Consider the following 14,989-nt stretch of genomic DNA (forward strand, 5'->3'; position numbering starts at 1 on the left):
AGCATACCGAGGAAGAGGACACAGATGAACCCAAAAGTAAAAGAACTTTGGAACATAAAAACAAGTTTAATGGAGTTTCAGGTAAGCAGATATCTTTCTGATATCTCGTCATCAAAATTTTCCGTCATATTAAAGTTAACTCAAACCTTCTTCAGTTACTGCGCGTGTTGAGAATGTTGGGCGAAACTATAGTTCCCTCAAGAGGACCGAAAGGTCGATGCCGTGAAAACTGCGTAAAAAGATTTCAAGCAGGTTAATAACCTGAAAAGTATACTAAACATGAAATATTTAAATTTTATTTTCCGTAAACTTAGTTACTTCTAGCTTATTGCATTGATAGAAATCAGTTGAGACCTTTTCTTTAAAATTGCTGTTGTTTTTTTGATGTTTTCATTGTCTTTTGTGAACCAGGATAATACGAGTAACGAATTTTAAACAGTCAACCAGTATGTTAGACAAAATACTTATTCTTAGTTTCAATTTTATTGAATTTGACAACCAAATGCTTCATATGAAGTTTCCATGACAACAACCAAACAGCGTGTTAAAATCTGCAGATCGCCAGTAATGCAGGTTGGGATTCTAAAGATGGCGGATGAACTAAAGAGTCCATTTTTTGGACTGACCAGAAAATAGTGAAATTATTTATATTACGTGAAAGCTTCGTCGCTAGAGGTTAAAAACGATGTCTGGCGTATAGCTCGTTTTTTCCTGATCACGCGTTTAGGAAATTGCCAAAATGCTCTAGAAAACCCATACACACTGCCTAGTGGCCAGTGCTAGCCAGTAAAGAAATAAAACGAGAGACTGGCTATGAGAAAAAGAAAATTCTATAACCTAGAAACAGATGGGGGCGCCGCTTTTAGGCAGTGCCTAAATCTATATATTATTGTCTATATGTAGTCCCAGGGCTCCCTTGCAAAAGAGATTTAATATTTCAATGGGATATCACCTGGTAAAATAAAGGACAAATAAAAAAAAATCATTGCCTGATACGGCTCAAACTTTACAGGTTATCGGATATCACGGTTTGGAAGATATGCACATTCCCAAAGACCTTTTCTGGTACAGCACCTCCATTTGGACATGGACAGTAATTGACTGCATTGCCAAAACACATGCTACATTTTGATGTACCGTACTTTTCCTAGGCGGTTTGTTAGATTCATGCCATATTTGGTGTATGTCATATGATGATGTTGCTGATTTTAAGTTGTGAAGGGATTTGCAGTATCTTGCAAGATGTTGAAATGGTGAACCAATAAATTTATGTTATGCCACACGAAGAGGAAGCATGTCTGAAGATTCTCAGTCATCCATATCATTTTTACCACCCACAGAACAGGAAATATGTAAAAATTCACCATGCATTGCCTGATATGGCTAAAAATTCACAGGTTATAGGATACAGTGGTTCTGATGATATCTACATGCCCAATTTGACCCTCTGGTATAGCGCCACCACTTGGACCTGGACAGTATTGATTCCATTGCTTAAAAACATGGACTCATGAAATTTGGTACTCTCATCACTCTTGGCCACTGCTACTCAGGGATACAGTAATGACCCCGAGTGTGTCCATTGGACTCCATAGCGCCCCCACATCATTGAGACTTCTGCCCGGTATATAGTTTCACCTATCCGTGTCAAAATTGGTAGGTGGGTGGGGTGCTCCAAGATGAACAAAACTGAAATGCACATTGTTTTAGTCAACTGAATTGTGACAGGATTTGCGATATCTAGCATGATGCTGAAATGGCGAACCAATAAATTTAAACATTACAACATGCAAACAAGAAGTGTGTCATAAATTCACCATGCAGTGCCTGATATGACTAAAACTTCACACGTTATAAGCCATAATCATTCTGATGACATCCACATGCCCAATTTGACCCTGTGGTACAGCACCACCATTTGGACCAGGACAGTAATGACTCCATTGCCAAAAAATTTAAATTCACGAAATTTGGTACAAACATCAATCCTGACATCCACTACTAAGGCATAGAGGTGTGGCACCGGGTGTGTCCAGGGGACTCCATAGCGCCACCACATGTCATTGAGACTTCTGCCCGATATATAGTTTCACCTATCTGGGTCAAATTTCGTAGGTATGTGGAGTGCCCCTAGATGAACAAAATTGCAATATACATTGCATCAGCCATACTCAACAGGAAGTGAGATATTTTTGGTTTTGTGTGTTTTGACATGTTACTTTTTAACGAACTCCTCCTAGGTGGTTTGTTGGATTCATGCCATATTTGGTATGTCATCGCAATATGTTGCAGATGTTAAATTGCAAAGGGATTTCCGATATGTCGCAAGATGTTGAAATGGGGAACCAATAAATTTATACATTACGCCATGCAAACAGGAATCATGTCATAAATTGATGATGCATTGCCTGATATGGCTAAAACTGCACAAGTTATAGGATATAATGGTTCTTCTGATATCCACATGCCCAATTTGACCCTGTGGTATAGCACCACCATTTGGAACTGGACAGTAATGACTCCATTGCCAAAAAACTCAAACTCATGAAATTTGGTAAATATATCAGTCCTGGCCACCGATACTCATGGACAGAGGCTTGACCCCAGGTGTGTCTAAGGGACTCCATAGCACCCCCACGTCATTGAGACTTCTGCCTGGCATATAGTTTAAACGTGTCAAAATCGGTAGGTGTATGGGGTGCTCCAAAATGAACAAAACTGAAATGCACATTGTTTTAACCAGATGACTTGCGACAGGATTTGCAATATCTTACATGATGTTGAAAAGGCGAACCAATACATTTGTATATTTCACTATGCAAACAGGAAGTGTGTTATAAGTCCACTGAGTGATTAGAAAGGGCATTTCACATTCATAGCTTACTACAGTTTATTCCTAATAAGTTGTTTTATAGGCCATGTTGCTTCCATAATATCCCCCAAATTGTGTAGTGTCACATTTTACTTTATTTTTGAAAATTCCAAAACAAAAGAGGAAATGTGCAACATCTTGACTACAAAATATTCATAATGTTGTACAATTTCATGGTCATTATTTAAATTTTAGAAAATTTGAGATATTGACCTTGTTAACTCAGATCAAAGGATAAAAGGTCAGATTTTTGCTGAGACTTACCCCTTCCATTGAAGCACATGTTCAGATGACACAACAATGGATTTGAGCAAACATGGAACATCAGGTTTTGCACAAACTTGTGGGGCTTGTGAGCTCAAGTGCACACCTTCATTAAAGCAAAAAAAGGGGGAAAGTACTGAAAGTACCGAATACCGAAATTTTTAAATTCATGTAAATATTTAAAATAATTTTTTTTAAATAAAAGTTCCTCTGGTTTTATGATTTATAGGTGTGTGCTTGATGAACATTAACATTTTTGTTTTATTCCATAAACTACTGTCATACTGTCAAATTCCACATAAAAATATTGTCAGAGCATTTAATTGCAGAAAATGACAACTGGTCAGAATAACAAAAAAGATGAAGTGTTGAATAATGCATAGAAATTAAGACCATATTCAATTTTAAACACCACACTACTAATGTTTGAACTGAGGATTAGTTCAGAAATCAATATTTGGTGGAATAACCCTGACATTTAATCACAGTTTTCATGCATCTTGGCATGCTTTCCATCAGTATTTCATGTTGCTTTTGGGTGAATTTATGCCACTCCTGGTGAAAAAATTCAATCAGCTCAGCTTTGATGGCTTGTGACCATCCATCTTCCTCTTGATCACATTCCAGAGGTTTTCAATGGGGTTCAGGTCTGGAGACTGGTCTGGTCATGACAGGGTCTTGATCTTGTGGTCCCTCCATCCACACCTTGATTGGCCTGGCTATGTGGCATGGAGCATTGTCCTGCTGGAAAACCCAATCCTCAAAGTTGGGGAACATTGTCAGAACAGAACGAAGCAAGTTTTCTTCCAAGATAACCTTGTACATGTCTTGATTCATGTGTCCTTCACAAACAAAAATTTGCCTCATTCCAGCCTTGATGAAGCACCCCCAGATAATCACCGATCCTCCACCAAATTTCACAGTGGGTGCAAGACACTGTAGCTTGTAGGCCTCTCCAAGTCTCCATCTAACCATTAGACAAACTGGTGTTGGGAAAAGCTGAAAATTGGACTCATCAGAGATGATGACCTTACTTCAGTCCTCTACGGTCCAATCCTTATGATCTTTAGCAAACCTCAGCTTGGCTCTTCTTTGCTTCTCATTGATGATGGGCTTTTTTCTAGCTTTGCATGACTTCAACCCCACCTGGAGGAGCCGGTTTTGAACCGGCCTTGCCATACACTTAACCCCAGCTGCCATTTACCATTCTTTTTGTAGGTCACTTGATGTCATCCTACAGTGGTGCTTGAAAGTTTGTGAACCCTTGAGAATTTTCTATATTTCTACATGAATATGACCTAAAACTTCATCAGATTTTCACACAAGTCCTAAAAGTAGATAAGGAGAACCCAGTTAAATAAATGAGACAAAAATATTATACTTTTACTATTATCATTTATTGAGGAAAATGAGCCAATATTACATATGTGGGTGGCAAAAGTATGTGAACCTTGAGGATTAAATTTGAAGGTGAAATTAGAGTCAGGTGTTTTCAATCAATGGGATGACAATCAGGTGTGAGTGGACACCCTGTTTTATTTAAAGAACAGGGATCTATCAAAGTCTGATCTTCACAACACGTTTGTGGAAGTGGATCTTGGCACAAACAAAGGAGATTTCTGAGGACCTCAGAAAAAGCATTGTTGATGCTCATCAGGCTGGAAAAGGTTACAAAACCATCTCTAAAGAGTTTGGACTCCACCAATCCACAGTCAGACAGACTGTGTACAAATGGAGGAAATTCAAGACTATTGTTACTCTCCCCAGGAGTGGTCGACCAACAAAGATCACTCCAAGAGCAAGGCGTGTAATAGTCGGCGAGGTCACAAAGGACCCCAGGGTAACTTCCAAGCAACTGAAGGCCTCTCTCACATTGGCTAATGTTCATGAGTCCACCATCAGGAGAACACTGAACAACAACAATGGTGCACATGGCAGGGTTACAAGGAGAAAGCCACTGCTCTTCAAAAAGAATATTGCTGCTCGTCTGCAGTTTGCTAAAGATCATGTGGACAAGCCAGAAGGGTATTGGAAAAATGTTTTGTGGACGGATGAGACCAAAACATAAATTTTTTATTTAAATGAGAAGCGTTATGTTTGGAGAAAGGAAAACACTGCATTCCAGCATAAGAACCTTATCCCATCTGTGAAACATGGTGGGGGTAGTATCATGGTTTGGACCCGTTTTGTTGCATCTGGGCTAGGACAGCTTGCCATCATTGATGGAACAATGAATTCTGAATTATACCAGCGAATTCTAAAGGAAAATGTCAGGACATCTGTTCATGAACTGAATATCAAGAGAAGGTGGGTCATGCAGCAAGACAACGACCCTAAACACACAAGTCGTTCTACCAAAGAATGGTTAAAGAAGAATAAAGTTAATGTTTTGGAATGGCCAAGTCAAAGTCCTGACCTTAATCCAATCAAAATATGTAAAGACCTGAAACGAGCAGTTCATGTGAGGAAACCCACCAACATCCCAGAATTGAAGCTATTCTGTACGGAGGAATGGGCTAAAATTCCTCCAAGCCGATGTGCAGGACTGATCAACAGTTACCGGAAACATTTAGTTGCAGTTATTGCTGCACAAGGGGCTCACACCAGATACTGAAAGCAAAGGTTCACACACTTTTGCCACTCACAGATATGTAATATTGGATCATTTTCCTCAATAAATAAATGACCAAGTATAATATTTTTGTCTCATTTGTTTAACTTGGATTCTATTTATCTACTTTTAGGACTTGTGTGAAAATCTGATGTTTTAGGTCATATTTATGCAGAAATATAGAAAATTCTAAAGGGTTCACAAACTTTCAAGCACTACTAAGTTATGTGTAAACCCAAAGTGGTGAATTTACCTCATCAAATGCTTAGAAAACCAAGACATTTATTTTTATGTGCTCAGGTTATAATTAAGACATCAATTTTTTTAAGCTAAGTGTAAACTGTTGTTAGCTAACCATCGCTCCATAGAGATTGAATAGGATTTAACTAACTAGCGGTGGTTTTTGCTAACATAGTTAGCCAAAAGTTATCACTAGCTATGTAGGGATAATGTTAGCTCTCTTGCGTCAAGTTAAAAGTGAGGGCAGCTCATGATTTTTTTTTTAGTTATAATAGAGATTGTCTAACTTATCGTCTGATCTAATTCACATACAGAGTACGACTACTTGTGGAACCCAAGGGCGAAACAGTACAAACTTCGGGATCTAAAAAAAGAAAGCCTTTCGGAGCTCTGTCACCCCCTTTTCCTCTTCAACAGCCATCTCCTGCTCCATGTCCTTTCTTTTTTGCTGAGATGAGAGACAATTGTATTTTTGTGATGTCATTTATTAGTTATAACACGTGATTGAGGTTAGTAGCATTTTTTAAAGAGATTTAAAAAGTGTTTTATTAACAGAACAATGTGGTTATTTTGACTTATAAATTTTAAAATAATGGCAAATTATCTTTTGACCAGAGTATCTATTCAGTTTTGTTCCAGAAGTGATACTTAAGCGAAATAAAGGCTGAAGCCAAGACAAAAGTGACAGCTGCAAATGATTCAGTGTCCATCTTTGCGGTGTCTGTCTCCCTGGCAATAGATTTGCTCTTATCTGATTGGTTATTGCCAATTGTCTGTTGCCCTAATCAGTTGCCCTGTGTCTCACCTGGTTGCCCATTAGTGGCAACATTGGGCAAAAAGTTGCACCGTGTATCATTACCTTAACACATTAGTTCCTGAAGATATTAATCTGCTCTGAGATAAAGTTATGGCTGCAGTCAGTTTGTAATTCGCATTATTTTAATGCTCAGAAGCATTACACCTCTTTTGGCTGTTTTGACACATATTATACATGTCAAGCTGTCATACATTTTTTAAATTTCTTTATTGCTTTGCTTGCCAAAAAAAGCACCAGTGCAACAATGACATCATACAATTCTCTTCATCTTCATTTAAATAGGTTTACCTAAAAATTATAGACATGAAATGGTAGATCATGTAATGTAAAATATTTAATAGACATCACACAAGTACATGCTCTCTCTCTCTCTCTCACACACACACACACACACACACACACACACACACACACACACACGTGCTCTTCCAGTTCATAGAGTTCTGAGAAAGTCTTTCACCTGGGGAAAAGAAAAAGGAAAACATTGTTGCATACATTTGCATGTTCAGTACTCTTATTTGATATGAAAGACAGAAAGAATATAGTTTTGTGTATAGATGAAAAAATGTTTATGTGAACCAATGTGTTCTGTTCTCTTGCACCCTTGAGCAATTCCTCCCGTATCCCCCATTAAAAAAAACAATCTAATTATTCAACTCTGCTTCATTCAGAACATCTTTGACTAACACGCACAGTGACTGTTGTGTACAATTGTGGAGTACACAGTGCTACAGAGTTCCATTCTCTCTTGGGAACTCTACCATTGTGTAGGTGGCTCAAAATGGTTTTAAATACATTTAGCTACCTAAATACACTCTTCCTCTGATAGAATGCCACATTCATTTTGTGTGCGCGCGCACATGCATGCATGTGTACATAAACATGAGTCTGAGGAAGAGGGAAAGACAAGAACATTGTTGTTACCTTTTCAATCATGCTAGCACATTTGAATTTATCGCCTTTAAAGTCATCATTGACATCCAGAGTGAGAATGGGAACCTCACAAAGATAGTCGAAGTCCATACTGCACAACACACACAGACACACAATATACACATAAGTACAATGCATAAATATGTATAATCTTTTGAATACACTACAAAACCCAGGTAATCCACCCCCACCACCATTATGATTACAGTGGTGCTTGAAAGTTTGTGAACCCTTTAGAATTTTCTATATATCTGAATAAATATGACCTAAAACATCAGATTTTCACACAAATCCTAAAAGTAGATAAAAAGAGAACCCAGTTAAACAAATGAGACAAAAATATTATACTTGGTCATTTATTTATTGAATGAAAATGATCCAATATTACATATCTGTGAGTGGCAAAAGTATGTGAACCTTTGCTTTCAGTATCTGGTGTGACCCCCTTGTGCAGCAATAACTGCAACTAAACGTTTGCAGTAACTGTTGATCAGTCCTGCACACCGGCTTGGAGGAATTTTAGCCCATTCCTCCGTACAGAACAGCTTCAACTCTTGGATGTTGGTGGGTTTCCTCACATGAACTGCTCGCTTCAGGTCCTTCCACAACATTTCGATTGGATTAAGGTCAGGACTTTGACTTGGCCATTCCAAAACATTAACTTTATTCTTCTTTAACCATTCTTTGGTAGAACGACTTGTGTGCTTAGGGTCATTGTCTTGCTGCATGACCCACCTTCTCTTGAGATTCAGTTCCTGGACAGATGTCCTGACATTTTCCTTGAGAATTCACTGGTATAATTCAGAATTCATTGTTCCATCAATGATGGCAAGCTGTCCTGGCCCAGATGCAGCAAAACAGGCCCAAACCATGATATTACCACCACCATATTTCACAGATGGGATAAGGTTCTTATGCTGGAATGCAGTGCTTTCCTTTCTCCAAACATAATGCTTCTCATTTAAACCAAAAAGTCCTATTTTGGTTTCATCTGCCCACAAAACATTTTTCCAATAGCCTTCTGGTTTGTCCACGTGATCTTTAGCAAACTGCAGATGAGCAGCAATGTTCTTTTTGGAGAGCAGTGGCTTTCTCCTTGCAACTCTGCCATGCACACGATTGTTGTTCAGTGTTCTCCTGATGGTGGACTCATGAACATTAACATTAGCCAATGTGAGAGAAGCCTTCAGTTGCTTAGAAGTAACCCTGGGGTCCTTTGTGACCTCGCCGACTATTACACGCCTTGCTCTTGGAGTGATCTTTGTTGGTCGACCACTCCTGGGGAGGGTAATAATGGTCTTGAATTTCCTCCATTTGTACACAATCTGTCTGACTGTGGATTGGTGGAGTCCAAACTCTTTAGAGATGGTTTTGTAACCTTTTCAGGCCTGATGAGCATCAACAATGCTTTTTCTGAGGTCCTCAGAAATCTCCTTTGTTCGTGCCATGATGCACTTCCACAAACATGTGTTGTGAAGATCAGACTTTGATAGATTCCTGTTCTTTAAGTAAAACAGGGTGCCCACTCACACCTGATTGTCATCCCACTAATAGTGTCAGGTGTTTTCAAATTTCACCTTCAAATTAACTGCTAATCCTAGAAGTTCACATACTTTTGCCACTCACAGATATGTAATACTGGATCATTTTCCTCAATAAATAGATGACCAAGTATAATATTTTTGTCTCATTTGTTTAACTGGGTTCTCTTTATCTACTTTTAGGACTTGTGTGAAAATCTGATGTTTTAGGTCATATTTATGCAGAAATATAGAAAATTCTATAGGGTTCACAAACTTTCGAGCACCACTGTATGTCTGCAATTTGGTCATCTGCCTATTCCCATCCATCAGCCAGCTTTCTCCATCATACACCACTAACTACTGTAGGTGCAATTGGTAATTGAGTGATCAATCTCATTAAATCTGAAGGTTAATAATTAAATTGAATCATACCATTGAATCATTCTCATTAATTAATACCATTAATTTTAGTGCTTAATAATAAATTATCAAACAGCTAAATTATGGTAAATTCCAAATTATTATGATCACTTACCATATTACATAACTCATATGCACCTTTGAATTCTTTGAGATTGGGTATTTCAGAGATATTGGAACACAAATAAACACAGTTTCAATAATAATTTAATTCATTATAACAAAGATAAAAATGAATAATGTCAGCAGATATATACATATAAACAAGCATCAATGGTGTGTGTTATATGTGTGTGTGTGTGTGTGTGTGTGTGTGTGTGTGTGTGTGTGAGAGAGAGTGAGTGATTGGAATCTTATCTGAGGGGTGTGTGTGTGTGATCTGAGGTATGTGAGGTTGTGACCACGTGTTTCCAAGTGGAAACAAAAGAATTAGCTCTGGTAGCTAAGACAAAAGAATTAGCTTTGTGTTGCTAGCTAAGGCAAAGGAAGGCTAGCTAAGGGGGGGGTGTGTCACCACGTGGGGTTTGAGAACAAAGGATTTAGCTCTGGTTGCTAGCTAAGATGTGTTGGCCACGTGTGGAGACACAGATTAGCCTTGTGTCGCTAGCTAAGACAAAGGGATGCTAGCTAAGGTGCGTTTGTGAGGCCTGTAGAGGAGGGCCGCCACGTGTTCCCTTGAGACAATATAATTAGCCCTGGATGCTAATGGGACAAAAGAATTAGCCATAGGCTAAGTTCACTAGCTTATAACAGTACTGAATCCACTGAAATCTTGATGAGGTCAAAATGTGTAATAAGGAAATTGAGGATGTTAGTCAGGGATAAAGAGAAGCATGCACAGCCTATCTATTAAACAATTGAGAGATTAAAACAAAATAGAGCAATCATCAATTCAACACGCTGAGTGTTTACAGTGTACACATTTAAACCGTTCCTGAGTTTAAATTCACACTACTTCAATAAAGCTAATTCCTAACACTAGTTTTATGCCCAAATGCCAGTCTTACTTCAGTCTCTCGCCCTTTTGTAGAAAGCAGAGAATTCTTGGAGAGGCTGAGACTGAGATATATAAAAATTCAAGTGTGAGGCGCAGAGAATTTCTTGGTCCGACACGTGGTCGCTCGTGATGAAAAGAAAGTCTCTGATCAGACAATGTGCACAGAGAATTAATTAGAAGGATCCGGTCGCTTCTAATTTTAAATTAACTGCTTGGGCTGCAGTCTTACATACTTGTAATGAATAAAACCGGTTGTAACTCAAGCTGAGTTTAAAAATCGCACGATCTTAGAGTCTACCGTGGCCAAAGGTAAACAAAGAAATCGCGTTAAATTGTGGATCTTGCAAGAAAGAGAAGAAAAGACGTCTTGTCTTGGGTGCTCAGCGGAGCGAGCGATCCTCCTTGTGTCCAGGCAGCTGGTCCAGACGGAAAGAGAAAGTATGGCGGATTTCCGCCTCCCTTATGGAGTCGTGGAGGAAGTGACGTAGATGATCCCGCCCACGCATGACGTAGGTCAACGCGGAAGCTGGTGATGGGAGTTGTAGTCCTTAAAGGGACTGTTGTAGTTCTTAGACAGACTGTGTACCTACACTACCATTATACATGCTGTTCATGCTGCATCGCAGGACATTGTGACACTCTGAGAATAGCAGATGATCTAGCTTCTTTCATATATACTTACCAAAACATTTTATTAGGATTGCCTATATACCTACTCATTCATGCAATTATCTGATCACCCCATCATGTGGCAGTAGCGCAATGCATAAAATCCTGCAGATATGGTCCAGCAGCTTCAGGTGATGTTCAACCATCAGAATGGGGCAAAAATGTGATGTCAGTGTTTTTGACTGTGGGATGATTGTTGGTGTCAGATGGGCTGGTTTGAGCATTTCTATAACTGCTGCTGTTCTGTGATTTTCATGCACAATAGTATATAGCAGGGCTTTTCAAAGTGTGGGGCGCGCCTCCCCTGGGGGGCGCCAGAGTTCTTCAGGGGGGGCGCAACGTGAGGAAACATAAGCCAGAATAAGTTACTATTGTGGACATTTAGCGAACTTCAGCTACCCTTTGACAGAGACAAAATGGATCGATTTTTAGTACCTAAAGCTACAGTGAGTGAGGAGACAGAGTCTGGGCCAAGCAAAAAAACAGACCCTCCAGGATTCCGCGATGTTGCGATTCAACCAATCCCCGCGAATTCAAGGCGGTGTTGCAATTATATCCAATCACCTCAACCTTCCCGCAAATTTGACCAATCGTTGGCGTCATCTTGAGGTGATGTCGACAAACTACCTTCCGCCTGCGCGCAGTGTTGTCAGATTGGGCGGTTTTAAATGCATTTTGGCGGATTTTGAACATATTTTGGACTGGAAAACGTCAGCAGTATCTGGCAACACTGCATGTGCGAGACAATGTTTATATAGGCTTAAATTCTGTTACTGAAGGTGTGCTATGTTTACAGTGAAGGACTGTGTGCACTTTACATTTTTTTTTACTTAATACAAGAAATTAATGGATGCCAACATTTTTGCCAAAATGGTATTTTACTTTCCATTGTTTAGGCAGCTTCAGCATCATACTGTGAGATTCTGTTCAAATTGTTTTTTTTTTCCTTCTATGAAGCCTGAGCCATTTATTTTATTAGTTTATAATTATTGTTTAATTTAGTCTTCAGGAGAGACTGCCTGCACACAGTACTAGTATTAATAGTTTTTTTTTTTTCTTACATGAAAGCTGAGGCATTTATATTATATTTTAAGGTAACTTCATGTTGTGCTGTGAGGTTCTCTGCACTTTAACTTTTGAACCAACAGGTGCATTTGGATAAGTAAAGCCTATTTTTCTGCATTTTTGTAGTCCTGGTAATCTTTTATATTGGTAAAGTTGTTTACAGGACCATTTCTCAGTGTCTGTTTTTTTAATCAATAGTTTTTCAGTAATAACTTAATATTTAACATATCACTCAATTTTAATCAGAAAAAGAGAAAACCGTAACAATTTCTCGCAACTTTCACTTCCTCCCGCAATGGAATCGCAACAAAAACCTAAAAAACACCGCAACCTTCATCGCAATTTTTTGGAAAACCCCCGCAACATCAGACATTTTAGCCCGCAACAATCACAAAAAAGGCCCGTGGAATCCTGGGGGGACTGAAAAAAGAAGGAAGTATGACCACGATTATTTAAAGTTTGGATTTTCATGGACTGGATCTGAAGATGCTCCACTGCCACAGTGTGTTGTCTGCCAAGAGGTGCTAGCTAACGATGCTATGAGATGTTTAAAATGTGTAAAACAAGATGTTTTAAAAAGAAAAGCACAGATGTTTAAAATGTGTAAAAGAAAAAAATAATGTGTACAACAACCTTTTTTTTTTTTTTAAATACGAATGGAACATTGAGTATAGCAACAACAACAAATTGTGAGGAAGGGGGCGCTGTTGTTTATTTGCTCTCTGAGGGGGGGCTGACTCTCCCACACTTTGAAAACCCCTGATATATAGGATTTACTCAGAATGATGCAATTATATATATATATATATATATATATATATATATATATATATATATATATATATATATATATATATAAAAAACACCCAGTGAGAAGCAGTTCTGTGGACAAGCACATTTTGTTGATGAGATTGGTCAATGGAGAACTGCCAGACTGGTTTGAGCTGACAAAGACTACAATAACTCAGATAACCACTCAGTACAATTGTGGTGAGCAGGAAAGCATCTCAAAATTTACAACACATCAAACTTGGATGCAGATGGGTTACAATAGCGGAAGACTGTTGAGTTCCATTTTTGTCAGCCAAGAACAGAAAACTGAGGCTGCAGTGGATACAGGCTCACCAAAACTGAGATCCTTAGACTGTCATCCATGAGTATATAGTGTTGTGTGTGTGTGTGTGTGTGTGCGCGCACGCATATATCAGTGGTTACGTTAGACTTTTTCATTGTCCGTCATTTTGACGGACAGGGTCGTAAAAATTCCGTCATTGTCCATTATTATCTGTCATTTTATTTTAACTTTTAAATGACAATGTATATAGGCTATAAATGCTATACATTTAATAACTTGTGTTTTCATGGACTCATTTTCATTTAAAAATTAATTCACAAAACAAGCTTGTATTATTTAATCATTTATTTATGTATTTATGATGCAAAAAGATGAACAGAGATTCTGACGTTCAGTCACTTGTGAACCCATTTTCCCTCCGCTAAAAACATTGTTCATATGCCCGTTAAGGCACACCAGCCGCAATGTTATTTTACAACGTAGCAAGACAATTGCAGTTAAAATATGAACAGTCCACTACAACGATTTAAGTGACAATCTAATTTGACCTGTTTGCGTGAGCTCAAACCTTCCTTCTGGCCCGCATGGATTTAAATTGGGAGCTCGCTTGTGCATAATCAAAGTCGTCAATGGAGACTGCTGCCAAGGCAATTGTCATTAAATTTTGCGTCTTTGCCTCGGACAGATGACTTCTCATTGACGTTTTAATTTTATTCTGAAGGCTGAACCCGCGCTCTGCTGCGACACTGGAGACTGGAATAACCAGCGCCACTTCAGCCAAAGTTCTGAAGTCGGGAAACATTTCTCCCAGGGAAGTGATCAGAAGCCGGCAAGAGCCTCTGAAAGTTGGATTTCCTGACCCTGCTAGTACTCTCTTCATAGGGAGGAAATCCTGCAGCATGCGGTCTTTCTGTACCAGTGGTGCAGCTGCACCCCGCGGTGACCCGTAGTGGGCTGACACGGAAGGTCTTAAATAAAACGAAGTTATGTTTAAATGTTAGTTTGTCTACCCGTGCTCTCATTAAAATGATAGTTTAGCAGATATTCGAGCAGTCATGTTCCTAAGCTTCCTAAGCTTGCTGGGGAAGAATACAATAAATCAACATTTGTTTCATTTTAAAAACAAGAAAACAACTAGCCTAAATGAGCGCTATTGTACAGGCAGGGAAACGACACAAACAACCCAATGCATCTCTTTTTTTAATAGCAAAAATGACGTGTCTTCTGCAGAGAAGGGAAACATTAATACATCTCACTGTGCTAGTGGTTAGAAAAGTCAGAGCGCGGTCAGGAGCGCGATAGGGGGGGGAACAGCCTTGCGCAGTGGCTACAATGTATACATGAGTAGCCTATGCACTGAACATCAAGACTCGCCGCAACGTCGGCTCAGATTGAAAGTGACGGCAGTGAAGACTATGTATACTGCATGTAAGAAAACTCTGCCACAACTTGCCAATAATTTCAATTGTGTGTTTCATTATTGTCATTATTAGGCTATTATTG

General features: G+C 38.9%; 1 protein-coding gene across 1 annotated transcript in view; it reads right to left on the reverse strand.

Annotated features, from left to right (window-relative positions):
- Nucleotides 1-6,994: 6,994 nt before the first annotated feature.
- The window catches only part of dck (deoxycytidine kinase), a 107,834-nt gene continuing 99,839 nt past the window's right edge, over nt 6,995-14,989 (reverse strand). The window contains exons 6-7 of the mRNA XM_060935760.1: nt 7,729-7,828; nt 6,995-7,264 (exon numbers count right to left, since the gene is read on the reverse strand). Coding sequence (XP_060791743.1) covers nt 7,238-7,264; nt 7,729-7,828 — 127 coding nt within the window. The 3' untranslated portion in view covers nt 6,995-7,237. The remainder of the gene's footprint in view (nt 7,265-7,728; nt 7,829-14,989) is intronic.

The sequence above is a fragment of the Neoarius graeffei genome, chromosome 12, assembly GCF_027579695.1.
Source record: "Neoarius graeffei isolate fNeoGra1 chromosome 12, fNeoGra1.pri, whole genome shotgun sequence".
In the NCBI taxonomy this organism is placed as follows: Eukaryota; Metazoa; Chordata; class Actinopteri; order Siluriformes; family Ariidae; genus Neoarius; species Neoarius graeffei.